This window comes from Chrysochloris asiatica, unplaced genomic scaffold (genome assembly GCF_000296735.1).
Source record: "Chrysochloris asiatica unplaced genomic scaffold, ChrAsi1.0 scaffold00064, whole genome shotgun sequence".
NCBI lineage: Eukaryota > Metazoa > Chordata > Mammalia > Afrosoricida > Chrysochloridae > Chrysochloris > Chrysochloris asiatica.
In genome coordinates this window covers 12552310-12575468 of record NW_006408582.1, presented here as the reverse complement: position 1 = coordinate 12575468, position 23159 = coordinate 12552310, and the positions used below count along the sequence as shown (strand labels likewise).

Here is a 23159-nt window from a genome sequence, read left to right as displayed (position 1 = left end):
ATATATATAAATATACAACAAATTATCAATCAAGATCCCTGATGTTTAAAACTACCTTCCAAGAGTTGTTGCTATTCTTCATAGAATTTGTCTTCTAAATTGTACATGTTCTTACAGACCATCTTACTGTCAGCTTGGGTCATAAGAGAGGACTTCTGGCATTACAATACCTCTTTACATTGTCAAAGTTTTATGCCATTAACTAGGTCTGTCAGGATTTCTAGAAGACTTAGGTTTTATATACGCAAAGCCCTTGTTGTACTGCTTGAATTAAGAACCTCCTTGGGAATCTAGGGCATCCTTTGTTGTTTCCTAGATACCTATGAACATCATCTTGACATTACAGATTTGCTCCCATCTGAACACCACCTTAGATGAGGAAATTGGAAATTTTTGCTCTTTGATTATCAAGATGTAATCAAGATACACTGATGATGAACAAAGAAATCTGTTTTGGAAGAAGTATGGTTGGGTTCTTCCTTGGAAGAAATCATAATAAGATTTTGTCTTTCATACTTTGGATTTGTTGTTGGGAAGTACCAGTCCCTGGGACAAGATATCATGCTTGGTAAAGTTGAGGGTCAGCAAAAAAGAAGAAGACCCTCAACAAGATGGATTGACACAGTGGTAACAACAATTGTGAGTATGGTGCAAGACTGGACAGTGTTTCATTCTGTTCTCTATGTAGGGTCATTATGAGATGGAACCAACTCAATAGCACCCAACAACAACACAATGGACAAAATATTGAATGATGCTGGAAGCATCAAAAGACAATGGAAGGAATATAGAGTCACTGTACCAAAAATAATTGGTTGACATTAAATTATTTAAGGTGGTAGCATGTGAACAAGAATTGATGGTATTACAAGGTTGAAGTCTAAGTTGCATTGAAAGCATTATAAAAAACAAGGCTCCAGGCATTCATGGAGTACCAACTAAAAAGTTTCAATAAAGTGATATAGAACTGGAGATGCTAACTCATCTATGCCAAGATATTTGGCAGAGAGCTACCTGGCCAACCAACTGGAAGAGATCCATATTCACGTCAATTCAGAAAAAGGTGATCCAACAGACTACAGAATTATTAAATTATCATTACTATCACAAGCAACTAGAATTTGGCTGAAGGAAGATAATTTAAAAATGGTGCAACAACACATCAACAGGAAGTTGTCAAAAATTCAAGCTGGATTTAAAGGAGACATGAAATGGGGAATCTCATTGCTAATGTCAGATGAGTCTTGGCTGGAAGCACAGATTACCAGAAAGGTGTTTACTTGTTTTTTTATTGTCTATGCATAATAATTGAACTGTATGGACCATAACAAATTATGGATAACATTGCAAAGAATGGGAATTCCAGAACACTTAATTACATACAACAATAAGCAGTCATTCAAACAGAAAAAAGGGGATGCTGCATGGCTTAAAATCAGAAAAGTTGTGTGTCAGGGTGACATCCTTTCATTTGTTGTTGTTGTTGTTGTTGTTATGTGCTATCAAGTCAGTTCCAATCCACAGCAACCCTGTACAGGGTTTCCAAGGAACGGCTGGTAAGCTTGTACTGCCCACCTTGCAATTCAAACCGACTTTGCAGTCCAGTTCATTAACCTACAGTGCCACACCAGGACTTAAATTAGTATGCTGAGCAAATAATCAAACAAGTTGGACTATATTAAGAAAACAGGGCATTGGAATTGGAGGAAGACTTGAATAAAAAGCTGCAATATGTAGATGACACAAGGTTGCATGATAATCAAAGAGGACTTGATGCACTTACTGCTAAAAAGCAAAGACTTCTATATGATATGGATTACACCTCAACTTAAGAAGAAAAAAAAAATTCTTACAACTGGACAACAAGTAACATCATGATAAATGAAGAAAAGATTAAAGATGTCAGGGATTTAATTTCATTTGGATCCACAATCAACACTTATGGTTGCAGTAGTCAGGATATCTAATAATGCATTGCACTGGGAAATCTGTTTCAAAAGATCTCTTTAAAGTGTTAAAAATCCCAAGATGTCACTTGGAAGACAAAGGTGCAACTAACCCAGTCCATAGATAGCATTTTCAATTCCTTCATCTACATGTGAAAGCAGGACAGTGAATAAGGAAGACAAATTGATGTTTTTAAATTATATTTTACTGAAAAATATTGACTATACCATGGACTGCCAGATGAAGAAACAGATCTTTCTTGAAAGAAGTACAGCCAGAATGCTCCTTATATGTGAGGTTTGTGAGACTTCATCTTGTATAATTTGAACACGTTATCCAGAGAGACTAGTCCCGGGTGAATAACATCATGCTTGGTAAAGTAGTGAGTCAGTGAAAAAGAGCAAGATACCTATGAAAATGGTCTTAATGTCATCAGCCTCTCCTCATCTGGGCCCACATTATGGGATATTTATATTCCTGGATTATAGACACTAAGGCATAACATCTCTAATTAATCGTTTAAAGGAAGCATGGGCCAATGTAATTGACCTTGTACATAGCCAAATTCCTGTGCAATATCCCTGACTTGATGGCTTTGATCCATCATTGTCTCTTGGTGAACTCAGGTACTGTCTTGGCCAGGAGAGGAAGGAGAGAAGGAAGGGTTGTCCTCAAACGCAACACAGCAAGAGAAACTATTCAGTTCATACCAAATAGCTCTTGATTCCATGTAGTCTGTCGTATTTAATTCTCATTATTGACAATTTCTTGTCACATCCCAATGAATTTTTGCCTATTATGTGTTCATTGGAGTCTTGGAATGGTGCTATAGAATAACCTTAAGGTCAGTGGTTCAAATCCACCAGCCATTACTCAGTAACCCTATACAGGATCAATATGAGTCAGAACAGATTTATTTGATAGCACTTAACAACATGTGTTCATTACTGCCAGTGACCCTATCTTTTAGATCAATATCAAAGTTTCTATGCAAAGACAATTTCTTTAAAATAATTACATATTGTCCATTCTAATCTCCTTGTATAACAATCTACAGTTAAATCTACAGTTCTGTTTTTACACATACACACGACTCACTTTAGGGAATATTTTCTCTTTCTGAACACTAGAAGTGATGTTTTTCTTCCTCACAACAATGGGGTCCTGTTCTTTTGCCTTTGTTCTGAGCTATAGTTTGTCTTAAGAAGAACTCAAAATCAAATACTCAGTGATGACAATGGATATCGCTGGAACTTTAGGTATACTATTCCTTCTTAGATAACTTTCCCTCTCTGTTTCACCTGCTTAATTCATGTTGTTGTTGCTAAGTGCTGCTGAGTTGGTTCCAAGGAGTTGCTGGTAAGTTTGAACCATCAACCTTTTGGTTCAAACCAACCTTGAGGTCCATTGCTTATCCTTAGGCACCTTAAGTCTTTCTATAAGATTATTAGCTGCCAGAGAGCAGTTTCCTTTTTTTTTTTTTTTTGCTTAGTGCTGAATTGCAACACTGAACACAGTGTTTTACACATAAGTAGGACCTAAATAATATTAATAGAATGCATGAATGAATAGATGAGTCATGAGTGGGTGGGTAGATAGGCCTCAGATAATGTTTAGTTGTCAGAGATGTATGATCAATATAAAGGGATAGATGCAGACATTTGGAGTTATGCAGGTTACTGCTAAGGAAAAACAGACATTGCTTGCTAATGCTTGTTTGTGTGTGTGTGTGTTTTAGTAACAAGTAAATATTTTTATATTTTTATAGAAAAAATTTGAAACTGAATTGAAGTACAAAATGACAGTTAATGGAAAAATTGTGGTGCTTTCTTTGAAAAAAAACAAGTAAGTGTCTTTATTTTTTGTATTGTCTTCATCAACCACAAGTTAGCAAGTGGAAAATGTGCTAATTGGATCTGTTACTACTTATGGCTCTCACAAACCTTGAGTAATCAACTTTTGCTCTCAACTCGCCCAAGGGATTCAATGAATATTTGTTTCTACCCAGATAGTAATAACACACTGACAGTGCTCCTATAGTCCCAGTAATAAAACATGATAAAATATGAAAATGATCTAAATAGACATTCAATGTACCCACTTCTATAAAACATCAGATAGAAAGATTTCTGTGAACTTTGTTCTAAGTTTTAATTCTTTCCCTATAACACTGCATTTTATTCTTCCAACACTGAAACACTAAGTATTAAAATCAGGAAACTAGAAAAGAACAAGAACTATGTAAAGTAAAGAAAATACTAGGACCAAAAGACAAATTCATGACCAAACAAGAACCGGGCTTTCCTGACTCTAATACCAGTACCCTTTCTATTCGATTATTCTGGTTGCTAGCCTCCTGTGCATTTTTCTCATATATACTTTGGGCCTCTTATTTATTCATGTTCCTCATTTAGTGCATGGCACTTTGACTTAGTCTTCTAGTACTTACTTAACAAGAATACCACAAGCAGGTAGTTTTAACGAATTTATAATCTCGCAGTGTAGGAGGCTAGAAGTCTAAATTCAGGGTGCTGGTTCTAAAAGAAGGTTTTCTGGGTAAGGTCCTTGTCTCTTTTGAGCATCTACTCCTGGTAATCATCATGTAGCTTGGCACATCTTTTCTCCTAGCTCTTCTTGCTGCTCTGTGCCTAATCAGCTCAGTTTACTTCTAAAAAATGATCAACTTAAGACATAGCCTATACTGATATGGTTTCACTAGTGTGGTCACTGTGGATTCCTACTCACAGCAACCCTGTAAGATAGAGTAGAACTGTTCCTTGGGTTTCTGAGGTTGTAAATCTTTTGGGGGAATAAACAACACCAGCCTCCCAGCCTCCCAGCCTCCCAGCCTCCCACCCAATAGACAGCCATCATTTGTAAGAATATTACAACTAACTGGAGTTTGGAAAAAGTGTGGTTTATTGTTGTTGCTAAGTGCTGTCAAGTTGGTTCTGACTCATACTGACCCTGTATAAAGCTTCCTAGGAGTGACTGGTGAGCTTGACTGCCGACTTTGTAGTTCAAACTGACCTGGCAGTCCAGCACATTAACCCACAATGCCACACTAGGGCTCCAGTGAAAATAGTATAGGTTTGGATTCATGCAATCCTAAATCTGATTATATAATCTCATTTGAAAAATAGGGAGAACAACATTACTTATAGGATTGTTGAAAGAATTAAATTAAATAATGCATTTAATGTATTTAACACAGTTCCTGGGATAGAAATGTCATTCAATAGGCATTACTTCCTTCCTTACTCCTTTAAATATATATTATTCAAATTCCTGATTTCTGGTGGATAATTAAAATAATATTCAGAAATTCAGTGAAAATACTGAGAATGGAAGTTAGGGTCTTTCCAGCACTTTCACTGAACTTCTGAAAATTATTTGTTGAGGAAATAGATATTGTTTTGTACTACTCAGGAATGTCCCTGCTTCTCTCAGTTTTTCCACTTTGAGCACTCGTTTTTTGCTTGCACTTGTCTTGAAATATAAGGAGAGAGAGCTCAGAAGTTACAAATTTCATGCATTATCCAGTGAAAGATTATGCTTTGATCACTGGACTTTGTAATTAGAAAAAGTAACCATTATTTTTTTCCTTCCCTTTAGGGATCTCCTTGCACCAGGCTACACGGAAACACATTATAATTCCACAGGAAAGGAGGTCACCACAAGTCCACAAATAATGGTATGAGTTTCCCTAGATTCATTGCTAATTGTGGTATTATTCAGACCCAAAGGCAACACCATTATCAGTCCTGGTACTCTTTTCTACCAACTGCTCCTTAGAAACCTTAGACAGTGTTGCTATGAGTCTGAAGCGACTTGACAGCATTTAACAACAACAACAACAATAACTCTTTTCAGTAGTAGCAATTACTAATTGACCCACCATGTTTTTTATGAAAGTTTGACAAGAATAAAGGCATTCCTTTCCTGCTATGATAATAGTCTCCAGCCTTCATGAGTTTCCTGTTCCAGGGCAGTCAGAAGGAACTTCTTGCTTTAGTAAGTGAAGTGAAGAGTTAAGCATATTTGGTGTTCTTAGTCAATGCCAAGCACCAGTCTAAACTATGGAGTTATTATCTGCAGTTGACTCAGTTCCAACTTGTAGCCACCCTGTTTAGGGTTTCTGAGGAGCAGCTAGAGAGTTTGAACCACCATCCTTATGGTTCTAACCATGTGTGACTGCCCAACAGCGCCACACCAGAACCCCTGAATTAAGGTTGTTTCCATTTAGTGCTGTCAAATTGGTTCCAACTCACAGTGACCCTGGATAGGGTTTCTGAGGAATGGCTGTTGAGCTTGAAACCCTGACCTTGTGGTTCAAACCAACCCTGTAGTCAGCGCATTAACCCACAGAGCCACATTTCATTCTTCTTTTTAAACAATTTTCACTTTTGGCTCTGTTTTTGTTTGTTTGTTTGTTTGTTTGTTTTTTCCCAGCCCTTCTTTGCTCAGACTGAGCAGATACCAGTATGTAGTAGTGAGAGGAGCAGTTTGTCACTATCTTTTGTCTGAACTGCAATCTTTATTAGAAGCCCTTTGAAAATTATTTTCTATGGAAATGGCACAAAGGTTTACATAGACCAATTCCCCTTCTGTTCCCAAGTAGAATAGTGTCTTGATTGAACACCTTTATGAAAATGTGATAGGATGAGCATTCTGCTCCAAATGGAGACAAGGGACATTTTGCTAGTCCAGTGATGCTAGTGGAACTCTTTGAATATATCAAGATATAAAAACACAACCGTAATAATCCAAACATAGATTTTTATTAGCAATAGTAGAATAGATGTCTGCTGTTTAGTGGGCTCAGTTTACACATGTAAGTGTGTTCCTTCCAAACAACATTTACCTCTATTATCATACTTTGGCAATATTTTACTAACACTTTCTAGCATTTTGGGATCCTTGTAAAAATTGGAGTTTTTTACTATAAAGAAGTGTTTTTGTTTTGTTTGTTTTTAATTTCTCAGTTGACTGTTCAACAGAAAATATTTTAAGAGCATTATAACACCTCTTTCAAGGTTTCAAATTTAAACTTATTGTTTTTGTTGTTAAGTACCATCAAGTGGGTTCCGACTCATAGTGATCCTACGTAGGGTTTCCAAGGAGCGCTGGTGAGTTTGAACAGTCACCTTGTGATTCAAACCCACCTTGCAGTCCAGTGCTTTATTTCACAGCAACACACCAGGACTTAATATTGCTTTTGTTAAGTGCCATCGAGTCCATTCCAACCCATAGCGACCCTGTATAGGGTTTCTGGGAGCAGCTAGTGTGTTTGACCGACCATCTTGTGGTTCAAAACGACTTTGCAGTTCAGCGAATTAACCACAGCACCACACCAGGACTCCAGGACTCCTTAATAGTGGATCTAAAAAACACACAGATGATCCTTTACTAATATCTTTTCCTTTTTAATTAGGATGACTGTTATTACCAAGGACACATCATTAATGAAAAAGTTTCTGATGCTAGCATCAGTACATGTAGGGGACTAAGGTAAGACTTCATGGGTATTTTGTGTTAACCTGTGATTCTGGTGTATTTTTTTCTAAACCTGAAGAATCAAAACTCTAATTCAGTGTGCTATATTTGAATATTAACCTTTAGGGCTTGAAAAATTTGAAATTTGAAAGAGAAAATATTTCTCTTGATAGTATTTTTTGTTTACTTGTTTTTAAGATACAGGTTTCAGTCCCAACACTGGAGTCAGAATATTTAAAAATTAGGAGCTCCTCTCTCTCATTCATCCTTTCTTACCTATTTTTTTTTTTTTTTTCTCTAGCTTGTCTTATCCTTGCTTATGGCTTCCATTTCTTGCTCATTGTTAGTAACTCTTCATGCATCTCTATGTAAGATGTCTCTTTTTACACTCAAACTTGAACATCTCATTTTTGTTTCCTCATATCCAGTTGTTGTTGTTGTTAAGTGCCGTCAAGTCGATTCTGACCCATAGTGACCCTGTATAGGGTTTCCAAAGAGCAGATGGTGAGCTTGAACTGTCGGCATTGCAGTTCAAACGGCTTTGCAGTCTGGCGCATTAACCCACAGTTCCACACCAGGATTAGATATCTTAAATAAATCCCAGTCTCAGTATGCCCCGAATGAAACTAATTAACCTCTCCCTAATCTCATATTTCCCCATTGATAAGTATGAATCACAATGATAAGTATGATAAAGATTGGACCACTTGTCCAATACAGAAGTCTAGGTGCTTTGATGACTTCTTGTCTCTCAACTCCCCATTTTCAATATTTATCAAGCTCAATGGATAGTTCTGAAGTCCCTGGGTGGTACAGATGGCTAAGTACTGAGATACTATTTGAAAGGTTAACAAATTGAACCCATTTAGAGGAACACTGGATGAAAAGTGGCAATCTGCTCCTAAAAAGTTATACTTTTGGAAAAACTCTGGAATAGTTCTACTTTACACGAATGGGTTACCGTTAAGTTAGAATCAACTTGACAGAACTTGGTATGGTTTTTACTTTTTATTGATATATTTTTACTAAGTATCTCCTGAGATTTTTTTATTATATTTTGTCTCTACTGCCATGTTGTATTCCAAACTACCATGATATAGATGATTGTAATAAATTACTTAATTCTCTCTTTCACCTTCACTTTTGTAGTCTTTTAGTTTTATGTACACTTAATTCTATTCTCTTAGATATCTTTGTACTTTTCTTGTAGCAGCTATTAGTAGTTTTGTATTTCTGAAAGTATTTGAGACAGCCAGCTTCCTCATTTAAACATAAGCTACGTGAGGAGAGAGACCATGACTGTCTTTAATCATTTTGCTTTATTATAAAGCCTTACAAATAATGAATTGTCTATAAATACTGTCTGAATGAGTTTTTTTTGCTAGGAGTCTGTTGTATCTTTCACAACAGAGACAATTAAAAAAAAACAAAATTAATATTATTCATTGAATAAATGCTTTTACACGTTATTTCCTTTCATCCTTAAAATGATTTTATTAGATAAGTATTGCTATTCCCATTTGATTGATGGAAAAGCTGAGCCTATGTAAGTTAAAAAAAAAAATTCCCATGAGATTTCAGTTAAAATGTGATGGACCCAGGAATTGAATCCTTTCCTATAAGACTCTAATGTCTCTATCATTTCTTAAAAGTGAACATTTAGAGCAGAGAAGGCATGTGAATTGAAAGAACACTGGGGTGAAAGTAAGGAAATTTCCATCCTAGTTTCAGCACTCCCCACTCATCTATCAGTTTATCATACTGTGGTCACTTGTGTGTTGCTGGGATGCTGGTTGCTATACCACTGGTGTTTCAAATGCCAGCAGGGTCACCCATATTCGACAGGCTTTAGCAAAACTTCCAGACTAATTAAGACTAGGAAAAGGAGAGGTGGACTACTTCTGAATAGTCACTGAAAACTTATGAATAACAATGAAAGTGTCTTATATAGTGTCAGAAGATAAACCCCTTCTAGGAGTCCTGATGTGGTGCTGTGGGTTAATGCATCAGACTATAAGTCATTTTAACAGCAAGGTTGACAGTTTAAGCTCACTAGCTCTTCCTCAGGAACCTTGTACAGGGTCTTGATGGGTCAGACAACAGCAATAACAACAGTTGAAAGACACTAAATGGCTCAGGCAAAGCTATCTTCTCAAAGTAAACTTAACCTTAATGAGTTGATGGAACCAAGTTTTCAAGACCTTCAATTGCTGAAAGTGAGAAGAAACAACTGCAAATATCCATTAATGTTGGGAATGTGGAATATATGAATTGTGACTGTAGGCTAATTGGAAGTCATCAAAAATGAAATGGAATCCATAAAAATAGATATTCTTGGCATTAGTTTGTTAAAATGGACTGTTATTAAACATTCTGAATAGAAACTTCTGTGGTTTAAATGCCAGAAATGGTATAGTGAAGGGGAATGGTGTTACTTTCATCATGAAATAGAGCATTTCAAGCTCCATCTTGAAGTAAAATATTGTCTGTGATAATATAATATCCATACATCATCAAGAAAATAAGTTAATATGACTACTATTTAAATTTGCACACCAACTACTAAACCGAATGATAATATCATTATTATTCAAATTTATGTACCGTCTGTGAAAACCTGTGATAATAACATTGAAGAATTCTATCAACTTCTTCAGTCTAAGGGTGATCAAACATGAAATCTAAATGCACTGATAATTACTATTGATTGAAATATGAAGGTTGAAAACAAAGGAGTGGTAGCTGGAAAATATGACCTTAATAATAGAAAAGATCACATAATAGAATTTTGCAATACTAAAAATTTATTCATTGCAAGTACCACACACATGGACCTTCCCTATGGGAATACAAAGGAAGCAAATCAACAATATCTTTGGAGAAAAGCAAAGGAGAAGATAAAGTATCATTAGCCAAAAAGGCCCGGAACTGACTGTGCAACAGACCACCAATTGCTCAAATAGAAGCTCCGGTTGAAGCTGAAAAAAATTAAGACATGTCAACTCAAACTAAAAGTAACTTTTAATATGTTGTTAGGTGCAGTCAAGTCAGTAACAACTCATAGTGACCTATACACAGTCAAACGAAATGCTCCCCAGGCCTGCGACAACCTCACAATCATCATTAAGCTTGAGTTCATTTTGTTGTGGGTCTTCCTCCTTTTCACTTTAACAGCATGATGTCCTTCTCCAGGAACTGATCCCTCCTAATACTATGTCCAAAGTATGAAAGATGATATACTGAGTATCACCTAATTAAATTTAGCAGACCATCTCATGAACAGATTTTATGCATTCGAAACTAAGGGCCAAAGGTCAGAGATGTTGTGGGATTACATCAAGACCACTACAAATGAAGAAAGCAAAAGGTCATTAAAAAGAGGGGGGGAGGAGGGAAACAAAATTGGATGTTAGAAGAGATTCTGAAATTTGCTTTCGAACATAAAGAAACTAAAGCGAGTAGAAGAAATGATAAAAGAACTGAATTAAGAATTTCAAAAGGTAGCTCCAGAAGACAAAGCAAAGTGTTATAATGACGTGTGCAAAGATCTGAAGTTAGAAAACCAAAAGGGGAAAACATACTCAACATTTCTTAGGTTGAAATCTGTGAAAAAATTTAAACATAGACTTGCTGCATTGAAGAGTTCTATACACAATATTTTAAATAATGCAGGAAATATCCAAAGAAGATGGAAGGAATACACAGAGTGACTTATCAAATAGAATTGGTTAATATTCAACTATTTAAGAAGGTAGCATGTGATCAAGAGTCCATAGTATTAAAAGAAGTCCAAGGTGTACTGAAAGCATTAGTGGAAAATAAGACTCCAAGAATTGATGGAATGCCAAGTTTCAACATATGGATGTTGTTGTTGTTGTTGTTATGTGCCATGGAGTCGGTTCTGACTCATAGAAACCCTGTACAGGGTTTCCGAGGCTGTAAATCTTTACGGGAGCAGAAACCCTCATCTTTCTTCTGCAGAACAGCTGGTAGTTTCAAACTGCTGACCTTGCAGTTCTCATAACAATTTGTAACCACTATGCATATGGATATAACACTGGAAATACTAACTCATCTATGACAAGAAATTTGGAAGACAGTTACTTGGTCAACCAGCTGGAAGAAATTCATATTCATGTCATTCAGATGATGATGATTCAATGGATTGCAGAACTATCGAAAGTCAATATCACATGCAAGTAAAATTTTGCTGAGGATAATTTAAAAATGGTTGCAGCGGTACATATATAGGGCCCTGCCAGGATTTCAGTTTGTATTCAGAAGAGGACATAGAATGAGGGATATCATTACTGATATCACATGGATCTTGACTGAAAGCAGAGAATACCAGAGAGAGGCTTACTTGTGTTTTTATTGGCTATTCAAAGGCATCCAGTTGTGTTGATCATAACAAACTATGGATAACATTGCAAGTATAGGTATTCCTGAATAGTTAGTTGTGCTCATAATAAACCTGTTTAGACCAAGAGGCAATCATTTGAACAGACCAAAGGGCTACCAAATGGTTTAACATCAGTTGAGGTGCCTGTCAGGCTTGTAACCTTTTAATATATTTGTTCTATCTGTGTGCTGAGTGAATAATATATATAAAAAAAAGGGTTATATTTAGAACATGGAAGTGGAATTAGAGACTTGTCAACTACCCGCCATATGCAGATGATATAAACTTGCTTGCTGGAAGTAAAGTGGACTGAAGGACTTTCTGATGAAAGTCAAAGAATATAGTCTTAATATGGATTGCACTAACATGTGAGGAAAACAAAAATCCTCACAATTGAACCAATAAAAAACATTATGTTAAATGGAGGAAAGATTGAAGTTGTCTATTTTACTTGGATCCACAAGCCACACTCATGGGAGTAGAAGTCAAAATATCAAATGACATATTGCATTACAAAAGACTTCTTTAAAGTGTTAAAGAACAAAAATGTCACTTGGAAAGCTAAAGTGTGGCTGGTTCAAGCCATGGTATTTTAAATTACCTCATATGCATGCAAAAGCTAGACAATGAATAAGGAAGACCAAAGAAAAATGGATGCATTTTAATTATGTTTTTTTTAAAAGAATATTGAAAATACCATGCACATACCTAACAACAACAGTGTCAGCACTGTCTTGAGTTACTTATATGGCATTGCAATAGTCACTTCTCTCCTAAAGTTTCCATTTCTTCATGTACATTTAATTAGGTGACATTGAGGTGGTTCAGACTCATAGCCACCCTATGAACAACAGAATGAAGCACTAATGGTTCTGCCACATCCTCACAATCATTGCTTTGTTTCAGTCCATTAATGTAGTTACTGTATCAATCCAACACAGTGGGGGTGTTCCTTCTGCTTTATCAAGCATAATGTTCTTTTCCAGGGATTACTCTTCCTGATAACATGTCCAAAATACATGAGATGAAGTCATGCTCTTCTTGGTTCTAAGGAGCATTCTAGCCATGCTTCTTCCAAGACAGATTTGCACATTCTTCTAGCAGTCCATGATATTCAGCATTATTCACCAACACCATAATTCAAAAGCATCAAATTCATCAGTCTTCCTTATTTTTTGTCCAGCTTTCACATTAATTTGAGGTACTTGAAAAAACCATGGCTCGATTAAGGAGTTTTACTTAGTTTTCAAAGTGACATCTTTGCTTTTTATCATTTTTAAGAGATCTTTTAGCAGCAGGTTTATTAAATTCAGTATGCCATTTGATTTCCTGACTGCTGCTTTCTCATGAGTACTGATTGTGGGTTCAAATAAAATGAAAATTTTCACAATTTCAATCTTCTTCACAGATAAAATACATGCTGTAGGATATGCACTGGGCCACAAGGTCAGTTTGAACCTACAAGGTTAGTTTCAACAGCAAGGTCGGTGGTTCAAACCCACCAGTAGCTCTTCAGAAACCCTATACAGGGTCACTATGAGTCAGCACCAATTCAACAGCACTTAACAACAACAACAAAGGGTAATTTTAGCTATTATATTTCATTGTAGTTTATTGCCTCTAATTTATGAGTTTGACTGCTTTGGAGATTGACTAGAAATGTCACAAGTCTCTTTGTGGTGTCTATAAAACTACAAAACCTTAAAACCGGGACATTTTGTTAATAAACCTGAATCATTATGTTTTTCAGAGGTTACTTCAGTCAGGGGGATCAAAGCTATTTCATTGAACCATTAAGTGGCACAAATCTGGATGAAGAAGGGCATGCACTTTTTAAGCATGACCCTGATGAAAAGGTTAACAGCACCTGTGGGATGGATGATGTGATATGGACACATGGGTCTCGAAAGAATGCCATCCCACCTGCCACCAATCTGGTTGTATGTATATATCTATTGTTATTTTTAAATGTTCTTGTGTATTCTCTCCTGACTGCCCTTAGCAGCTGCAATTGACTTAAATGGTACAATAATAGTTGAAATTACAAGGGGATCCAGACACTAATCATAAAAACTTTTGATTAAATAACAATTTAATAAGTTCTTAAGGTTCAAATATAATGATCAATCATGTGTAGGATGAAAAAGAAGTGTAACACCTGCCTTGAGGAAACAGGTGACTTTCACAATACATTCTATTATATACAACAAACCACAGATATATAAAGTACTATTATCATTTTGAGAAAAAATCTTTTAATACCTTGAACTCAATCAACATATTTCTCAGAAAGTAGTGCCATAGGGGTTGGGCACAACAGTAAAAAAATGGACACAGTATTTGCCAACAAGAACCTAGAATATTATTTCATGCATGGAATGCTTCTTCCAGCAAAAGAAGAAAAATAAACATAGCTATGAAATGTATATTAAAATATTTTTGTCATTTCACTTCCCTCATGATTCACTGTGTTCAACTAAAGGCATACGTATAGAATACTACTGATGCTCCTTCTAGCTCTAACATTTTGAATGTTTTCTGCAAATAATCTTAGCTGTTGAGTTGGAATTAAAAGGGTAATACTTCCACCCTTTATTCCCAGATATCAATCAGCCTCTTATAAAATTGCATATTTCAAATACACAGAATGTTTTTGCAGAGAAGGATATTGTCTGACTAATTTTCCTCCTGATATTTCAGAAATTGAATGGCCAGAATGCTCAGAAGTATCAGAAATACATAGAGTATTATTTGGTCCTGGATAAGGGTGAGGTAGGTATATTAGATAAATATGTCTTATAACGCTCCTTTGTACATAATTTATTATATGAATTATTATAGTAAATGTTTTGAATCTATTTTGAAAAATCATGAATTTTAGCTATGGTTATGATTTGTTCTGAACTTACAGAATTTTACATTTATAATTAATTTAATATTGTTTCTCCTTTTCAGAATACTGCACCTGATATGAAAAGCATAAATTGAATTTTTTAGCACTTTGAGGCTCTTTTCTTATTGCCTTAAGAGCTCCAATTTTAATTTCTAATTAAGTTTCTTTGTAATTTTATCTTCTATCCAATATTTAAATCATTTGTATATTAGAGTTTATGTTCATTATAATGTGTAAATACAAATGACTGACTATATCTTCTGAAAAAAAGCAAGTCTTTGGAAATACTCAATTTTTCTTTTCTTTTCTAAGAATAACCAAACTCTTTGCCATTGAGTCAATTCTGACTCATAGCAACCCTGTGAGTTGGCTAGGACGAGAGTAGAACTGTCTCACAAAGATTCAAATAAGGCAGTCTTAACAGACACAGACTGTCACATCTTTCTCCTGTTGAGTTACTGGTGGGTCCAAACAGTAAATCTTTCAGTTGACCATGCAGCATCTAATCACTATGCCACCAGAACTCTTTTTATAAGAATACATGTTCACATATTATATTTTTTAACAACAAAATCCGCAGGTGTGATCTCAAAAAGAAAAACTTTATGCCACAAATATATGAGTACATTTACTGCTTCAAGCCTTAAAACTTTGGCAACTCTATTGTATGCACTAAATGCATTCAATTTTCATTATCTAAAAACTTAACTTTCCCTTGCATTGATTCTGCATCACTTAAGTAATCTTGCTATATAACTGAAAATATAGCTGGGATAATTCCTCAGTCTTACATTAAGCTGGTGGTGGTGGTGGTGGTGTCATCAGGTTGGTTCTGACTTACAGCGACCCTGTATAGGGTTTTTGAAGAGCAGCTGGTGAGCTTGACCTGCTGAACTTGCAACTCAAACCAACCTTGCACTCCAGCATATTAAATCGCAGTGCAAAGCCGGTAGTCATTTATCTAGTACTTAAAAAAATAAAACATATCTTTATGTACAAAATACTTTAATATAGTTAGAGCAATAATGAAGCAATTTGTTTCTGACTTATCATTGTTAATTTTACATATGATCCTTAATTATATCTACTTACATGTAATGTAATAGCTACCGGAGTCCTGGTGTGGCACTGTGGGTTAATGCGCCAGACTGCAAAGCTGTTTGAACTGCAAGGTAGGCAGTTCAAGCTCACCAGCTGTTCCTCAGAAACCTTATACAGGGTCACTATGGGTCAGAACTGACTTGACAGCACTTCACAACAACAATATGTAATATGGAGTCCTGGTTTGGTACTGTAGGATAAGCAATGGACTGCAAGGTCAGTTTGAACTGCAAGGTTAGTGGTGCAAACTCACCAGTCACTCCTCAGAAGCCCTATACATGGTCACTCAACCACATTTAACAACAACAGCATAAGTAATATATAATAACGTTGTCTTCTAGCCCTTCCAATTAATTTCTATTAATGTTCATATTTTTTCTTGGCTGTTTTTTAGTTTCAAAAGTACAATCATAATCCCGAGGAAATAAGAAAGAGGGTTTTTGAGATGGCCAATTACGTCAACATGGTAGGATATATTTTATTATGTAAAAAAAATGTTTGCTTTTGTTGTTGGGAATGTACTCAGCAAAAATATACTCCAATTCAAGTTTCTACATGTAGAATTCACTGACACTGATTACATTCTATGAGTTGTGCAACGTTTTATCCTCATTTCCTGAACCATTCCTCCCTGATTAACATAAATCTTTTGAGTGTCTGTGGTCAATTTGATTTTACATAGATAGATCTTTAAAGAGCATAATGATCAAGGTGGACATTATTTACTAGTTAAACTGAACTTTTGTTTGATTTTATGATTTCAGGGACTATTTTGGCTAAAATCTTACTTATCATTATAGGACAATATATATTTTTTAATTTACCCACCTCCATGACTTCACAATGTGTACAGTCTGTGAAAAACTTTAAATCTGCTCTCCATTTTCCCCCTTTTGGACAGGATTCTTCTATAAAATCTCTCATCAAAATGTCACTAATGGTACCCAGGCACCAGTTCTGATCTCACCTGGCAAGCAAGCTGTTGTTCACCTAGGTAATTAGGCACACATATCATTTCTTCCACCTAGACTTGACTCTCCTTCCTCTGCTGGTCCAGGCAAATTAAGAATGCTGTTGATCCTTGGATGCCTAATCAAAAGTCACTATGTAGTTAACTAAGAAGTAGAACAGAAGCACTAAACACCTTATTAAGCAACTGCAAGGGTGTGCCATGAAACCGTTATTGTAAATCTCCAAAGCAAGAAATTAAGACCTTCTGCAGCTACTCTTGTATTAAATATAATCTGAAATCATTTTCTGAAAGATGTTATTGAGCTTTTCTACAAATGCTGATGAATCAAATGAGGAAAGTCCTGACCCCTGAGATTGGCTCCTGATTGGTGATCACAACTGTTACTGCTCCACTGAATACTGACATTGCTTGAGAGAGAATTTTCTCATCTACTTGTCACTTCACCTACTATTTTCAGGTCTGTGAAGATATAAAAGCTCGTTTAGTTAGTTAGTTTATTTTGTTTTGTTTTTAGTATTTTGGTGTTGTTTTTGTTTTCCAAAAGCTCAGTTAAAAAAAAAAAAAGTCTGAAAAACAAATCCCAGGAGAAAGTTGATGGAAAACCAAAATGCATAAACCTCTGGCATAGAATCATCTTTTATATTCATTATGTCACTAAATACTCAAGACAAACCTGACAATGTTATCACTACATTTAATTAACAGGTAAATAATTACATATTGAGAAGTAAAACCAATTGTCTAAGATCTGTCTGATTGCAAACCTCACGTGTTATAAAACTGTTGTTAACATATATTTTTAAGCATAATTGTATCTTTGAATTTTCAAAACATTTTAATAGAATTATTGTTTTATTCTCATTACATCTTTAATATTTGGCTCTTACTAGTTAAGTATAAAGGAGCTCTAGTAGTGTAGTGGTTATGAATCGGGCTGTGAACCTCAAGGTCAGCAGTTCAAAACTACCAGCTGCTCTGTGGAAGAAAGATGAGGCTTTCTGCTCCCATAAAGGTTTACAGCCTTGGAAACCCTGTTCAGGGTTGCTATGGGCCGGAACTGACTCGACAGCACTTAACAACAATAGTTAAGTATATAGTTGTCATGCTTTATTTGAAATAGTTGAGGTTTTTTGTGATATTCTGTAAATTCTCTAAGAATGTAAAGAAAATGAAGGTGGATTAGTGACTGAAGTCATATCTCCCTTGCACCATCAAGATTCTATTGATTCTTTTTAAGAAACTCTAACAATTAGCCATCTTCATTGAGCACATACATTGTGCCAGGTACTTTTCTTCGATATGAGGATAAAATGCGAAACAAAACTGACAGATGTGTGATACTTCAAGCAGTTTACATTCTTGTTCAAGGATTAAAACATAACCAAATAGAGAGTAAACAGTATGTCAGAAAGGATTAGATGAATAAACACTAGTAAATGAAGATCAGAGAGTTGTGGGATGACCTCAACATCATCATTCTGGAAGAAAGTAAGAGGTCATTAAGCAGGCAAAAAAGAAAGAAAATACCAAAATGGATTTCAGAAGATACTCTGAAACTTGCTCTCCAGTGTAGAGATGCTAAAGCAAATGGAAGATATGAAGAAGTAAAAAAGAATAGAAGAGAAAATTTCAAATGGCAGCTCCAGGAGGCCAAGACCAATATTATAAGGAAATGTTCAAAGATATGGAGCTAGAAAAGCAAAAGGGAAGAACATGCTCAGCATTTCTCAAGCTGAGAGAACTGAAGAAAAAATTCAAGCCTTGATTTGGGCAAAATATTGAATGATGAAGAAGGCATCAATAAAAGATGAAAGAGATACAGAGACACTGTACCAAAAAGAAATTGTCAATGCCCAACCATTTCAAGAGGTAGCATGATCAAAAGCCAATCATATTTAAGGAAGAAGTCCAAGGTACACTGAAGGCATTGACAAAGAACCAGGGTCCAGGAATTAATGGAATACAAATTGAAATCTTTCAGCAAACTGATGTGGCACTGTAGGCACTCACTCATCTATACCAAGAAATGTGGACGACACCTACCTGGCTAACTCATTGGAAGAGATCCACATTTGCCCATTTCAAAGAGAGGTGACAGCGCAGAATGCAGAAATCATCAGACAGTATCATTAATATCACGTGCAAATACAATTTTGCTAAAGGTAATTTAAAAATGGCTGCAACAGTACATTGGCAGAAAAGTTCCAGAGGTTCCAGCAAAATTCAGAAGAGGATGTGGAGCAAGGGCTATCATTACTGATGTCAGATGAATATTGGCTGAAGGCAGAGGATATCAGAAAGATATTTACATATGGTTTATTGACTACACAAAGATTTTCAATTCTGTGGATCATGATAAGCTATAGAAAATTTTGCAGACAATGAGCAGTCTCAAACACTTAATTGTGCTCATGAGGAACCTGTGCGTAAACCAAGAGGCATTGGTGAGAACAGAACAAAGGGACACTGAATCGTTTAAAATTAGGAAAGGTGTGCACTAGGGCTGTATTCTTTCACCATACTTATTCAATCTGTATGCTGAGCAAATAATTTGAGAAGCTGGTTTACCACCAACCTTGTGATTCAAATTGACCTTGTGTTCCAGTGCTTTGTCCCACAGTGCCATTTCAGAACAAGAGCACCATTAAAGTGACTTTAAGAGAGAATGATAGAAGAATAATTAGATACTGAATATAGAAAATTATTTCAAGATGCTTTGCTGTTAAGGGGAAGAGAAAAATGAGGCATAAATTAGAGGATGAAGTGACATTAAAATAAGTGATTCTTTTCCCCCTAAAACGGGTCAAATTATAGTTCCTTTTTATAGTATTGGGAATGATTTGATGGAAGGTTACTTTCATGGGTATGGTGCTATATGATAAGTACGGAACCACAAGGTCAGTTTGAACTTCAAGGAGGGTGATTCAAACTCACTAGGCACTCCTTCAAAACCCTATACAGGGTTGCTATGAGTCAGAACTGCCTCGGTGGCACTTCACAACAACAACATATGAAAGAGAGGAAACTTGCTGTAGTAATATTATTTTCTTAGCGGAAAGATGTAGGATCTAAGTTGGCCTAAGGCTGATTAGGCATTCATTCATAAAGGGGCAGTACAGGGTATCTGGGAAGTGGTGGTGGTGGGAGTCTGGTGAAGTTCTCTGCTAATTGCTGAATACTTTCAGCGAATTCAGTAGCAGAGGCATTTGCTGAATGTGACAATGTAAAATAAAGTATTAGAATTTCTAACAGAGAGGAGCAGGTGGATATGAAACAATGTACGGAAGCCTGTAAGATTGAATGGATTTTGATTATGCCCCAGGTTTGTTGGGGCGTAGTAAAGACAACTTGCTTGAAGTCAGTAGTCATGACTTTAAAGTGAGACCAGTCAGAATAGCTGTATGTTTTATCCGTGTGTCTTTAGAGGCATACTGGGGGAGAGAAGTTAGGGAGAACTGGTTTTAACCAAGGTTGGGTGTTTGATAGATGAGTGAAATAATGTCAGAAAGAAATAATGAAGTTAAGGTAATAATCAAGGAAAATAATTATAATCTGGTTGAGTTTTTACTTATCTTTTGATAATAATTGCCTTTTTAAAAGTGCTTTTATTGTTTTCCAAATTACTCTTTTATTTTTTAACTTTTTCAGGTTTCTCAGAAGAAATTTTCTTCTTTCGTTGTGCAGTTTTATAAATAATACTAGCCATTTAAGTTTTTATATTACATTTAGTCTGCTAACTTTAATTCTATTTCTGAGATTTGCTCCCTGTGCTTTGCAGTTTATTTGTCTCAGTCCTGGTTTAAGAATTAGAGACTTACTTATTGTTATCCACAAATGTGAGACTTTTTCATAAAATGTGGAACTTCTCTAGTGCCCAAAGCAGCTTGGACCAACATTGTTAATGCTGAAATATGAAGACTTTGAGAGCATTCAAAAGCATATCAGTAAACAAAATGATCATCTTTAGGGGTGCAAGATGGAGAAGTATATTTCAATAGCGCCTTTTCTTTTTTTTTTAAAAAAAAAGGAATTAAAAAACTTGATCTCTGCCCTGCACTGTTATGGGGATTGCGGTGTCTGCTAAAAGAGAATATAACTTCTGTTTCACAAATATGTTTGGAAATAAAGTATTTACAGTGCTGTTACAAGTCAGCTTGAAAGTATTAAGCACATTGTATATATTAAAAATTGTTGTTTTCCATTTCTATCTCTGGACAGCTTTATAAAAAGCTCAATGCTCATGTGGCCTTAGTTGGTATAGAAATCTGGACAGATGAAGATAAGATAAAGATAACCCCAAATGCAAGCTTCACCTTGGAAAATTTTTCTAAATGGAGGGGGAGTATCCTCCCAAGAAGAAAGCACCATGATATTGCTCAATTAATCACGTATGTAAAGATTGACTCCTTTGCACATTTCATGATATTCATCACTGAAAGTTTTTAAACAGTATTTGAGAATATAGAATAAGAGAAAGGGATTTACAAAAAGGATTAAGTTTTTAAAAAGACACTCACTTAAATCTTAGGTTATATGTACCCTAATATTTTATCCAAATATACATTTTAAGAGAAATCAATAATTTACCAATGGTTTATAAAAAGTATATAGTATATATGATTTTACTGAGTATGTAGAAAAACAAGCTTAGATAATAGCAAGAGTGATTTAGATTCAAAGTTTAAAAACAAAGATCTCATAGGCTCTGTGCTCTAGTCGAGAGAAATTTCTAAGTTAGAAAAATAAATCTTATTTTTCAATCCCATAACCCTACTATTATGGATTAAAATATGAGGGGTTTAAAAGAGTTTTTGGAAAAATAGAATTGAAAGACAGCAGAATCATTGCATGAACTTTTGAAGCCTCCAAATATGTTGTCTCCTCCCCTGCCCCACCCCAATGTGTGTTGGAATTCTAACTCCTATACCTGTGGGTGTAATTCTGTTTAAATACAGGTTTTCTTTATCATATTAATGATACCACATCAGTATAGAGTGTTTCTGAAACCTAATCACTTCTGAGGTATAAAAAGAGCAGATTAGACAGACACACAAACATAGAGGAATACTAATGCTATCTAATGATTGTTGTTGTTGTGTTCTGTGGAGCTAGTTCCAACTCACAGAAACCTTATGTAGTATTTTTTTATAGCAGCTGGTGGGTTTGAACTGATGATTTTGCAGTTACCAGTCTAGTGCTTCTCCTACAGCATAAATCCAAAAGTCTATGAACTCCAAGGATTGCTGGCTACTAAAACTTGAGATAGAAAAAGAAGGACCTTCATTCATCTTAGAGTCATATCCAAAATTCAGAATTCTGGACTCCTTACCTGTAGAATATAGATTTATATTATTTAAATGCAGTCCTGGTGTGGCATTGTAGGATAAGCACTGGACTGCTAACATTAAGATCAGAGGTTTGAACCCACTATTCCCTCCTAGGAAACCATATACAGGGTTGCTGTAAGTTAGAACCCACTTGCTGGCTGTTAACAACAACATATTCTTTAAATAAGGAGCCTTGGTGGCATTGTAGGATTAGCACTGGACTGCTAATCACAAGGTCAGTAGTTCTAAATAACTTGCTCCTCTGTGAGAAAGATGAGATTTTTGGCTCCTGCAATATTTACAACTGTGGAAATTCTGTACATAGTAGGAATCAACTAGATGACAGTGGATTTTGTTGTGGGGTTTATTCTTTAAATACGGGCATGCAATTCTGTTAAAGCAGAAATAGGAAGTTTTTAAAAAATGAAGGGATATAAATCTAATACTTATAATTACACATGACAGCACAGTATCAAAATTCCATTTGGTACTTTGCAGTTGAAACCTGATAGAAATAAACAGAAAGAACTCGATGGGAATGCACGCTCTGATTGGTGGCCATGCTCGTCACAGATAAGGGGAAGAGAGGGAGAAGCAACGGTGAAGTGGCAAGCTAAGCCCTACAATGTTCATTAAACTTCTGTGAACCCAGATCAAGACCTGGTTGGCCAGCAGTGTGGCAAGACCTGGGGACTCTTGGGCCCAGAGTCAGTGATATAGCCACAGAGGAGAAGCTTCCAGCTGATAAGAGGAGAGGGCATATGCACAAGAACACCCACACTTGCAGATAATGCCCACTTGACCTGACTTCAATGACTGGATGATCAGAGTTCAACCAGAAGAAGAAACAAGAGGAAAAAAAGAGTAATCTGATACAATTTGATGAACTTGACCTATACCTATGGATGAAGTAACTCAAAAGAGGAAACAAAGCTTTACAGCAAGAATCATTCCCACCCCCTCCACACACAGAGTAGACAGGGATGGGCAACTTGGACATTGGCTACCCAAAATGGGGGG

The 23159-nt window shown here is 35.8% G+C and overlaps 1 protein-coding gene across 1 annotated transcript in view; it reads left to right on the top strand.

Annotated features, from left to right (window-relative positions):
• The window catches only part of ADAM28 (ADAM metallopeptidase domain 28), a gene marked incomplete at its 5' end in the record, with an annotated part of 109959 nt that overhangs the window by 22018 nt on the left and 64782 nt on the right, over positions 1-23159 (top strand). Inside the window, 7 exons of the mRNA XM_006864444.1 lie at positions 3716-3792; positions 5563-5641; positions 7382-7458; positions 13596-13785; positions 14546-14617; positions 16234-16305; positions 21031-21200. Coding sequence (XP_006864506.1) covers positions 3716-3792; positions 5563-5641; positions 7382-7458; positions 13596-13785; positions 14546-14617; positions 16234-16305; positions 21031-21200 — 737 coding nt within the window. The remainder of the gene's footprint in view (positions 1-3715; positions 3793-5562; positions 5642-7381; positions 7459-13595; positions 13786-14545; positions 14618-16233; positions 16306-21030; positions 21201-23159) is intronic.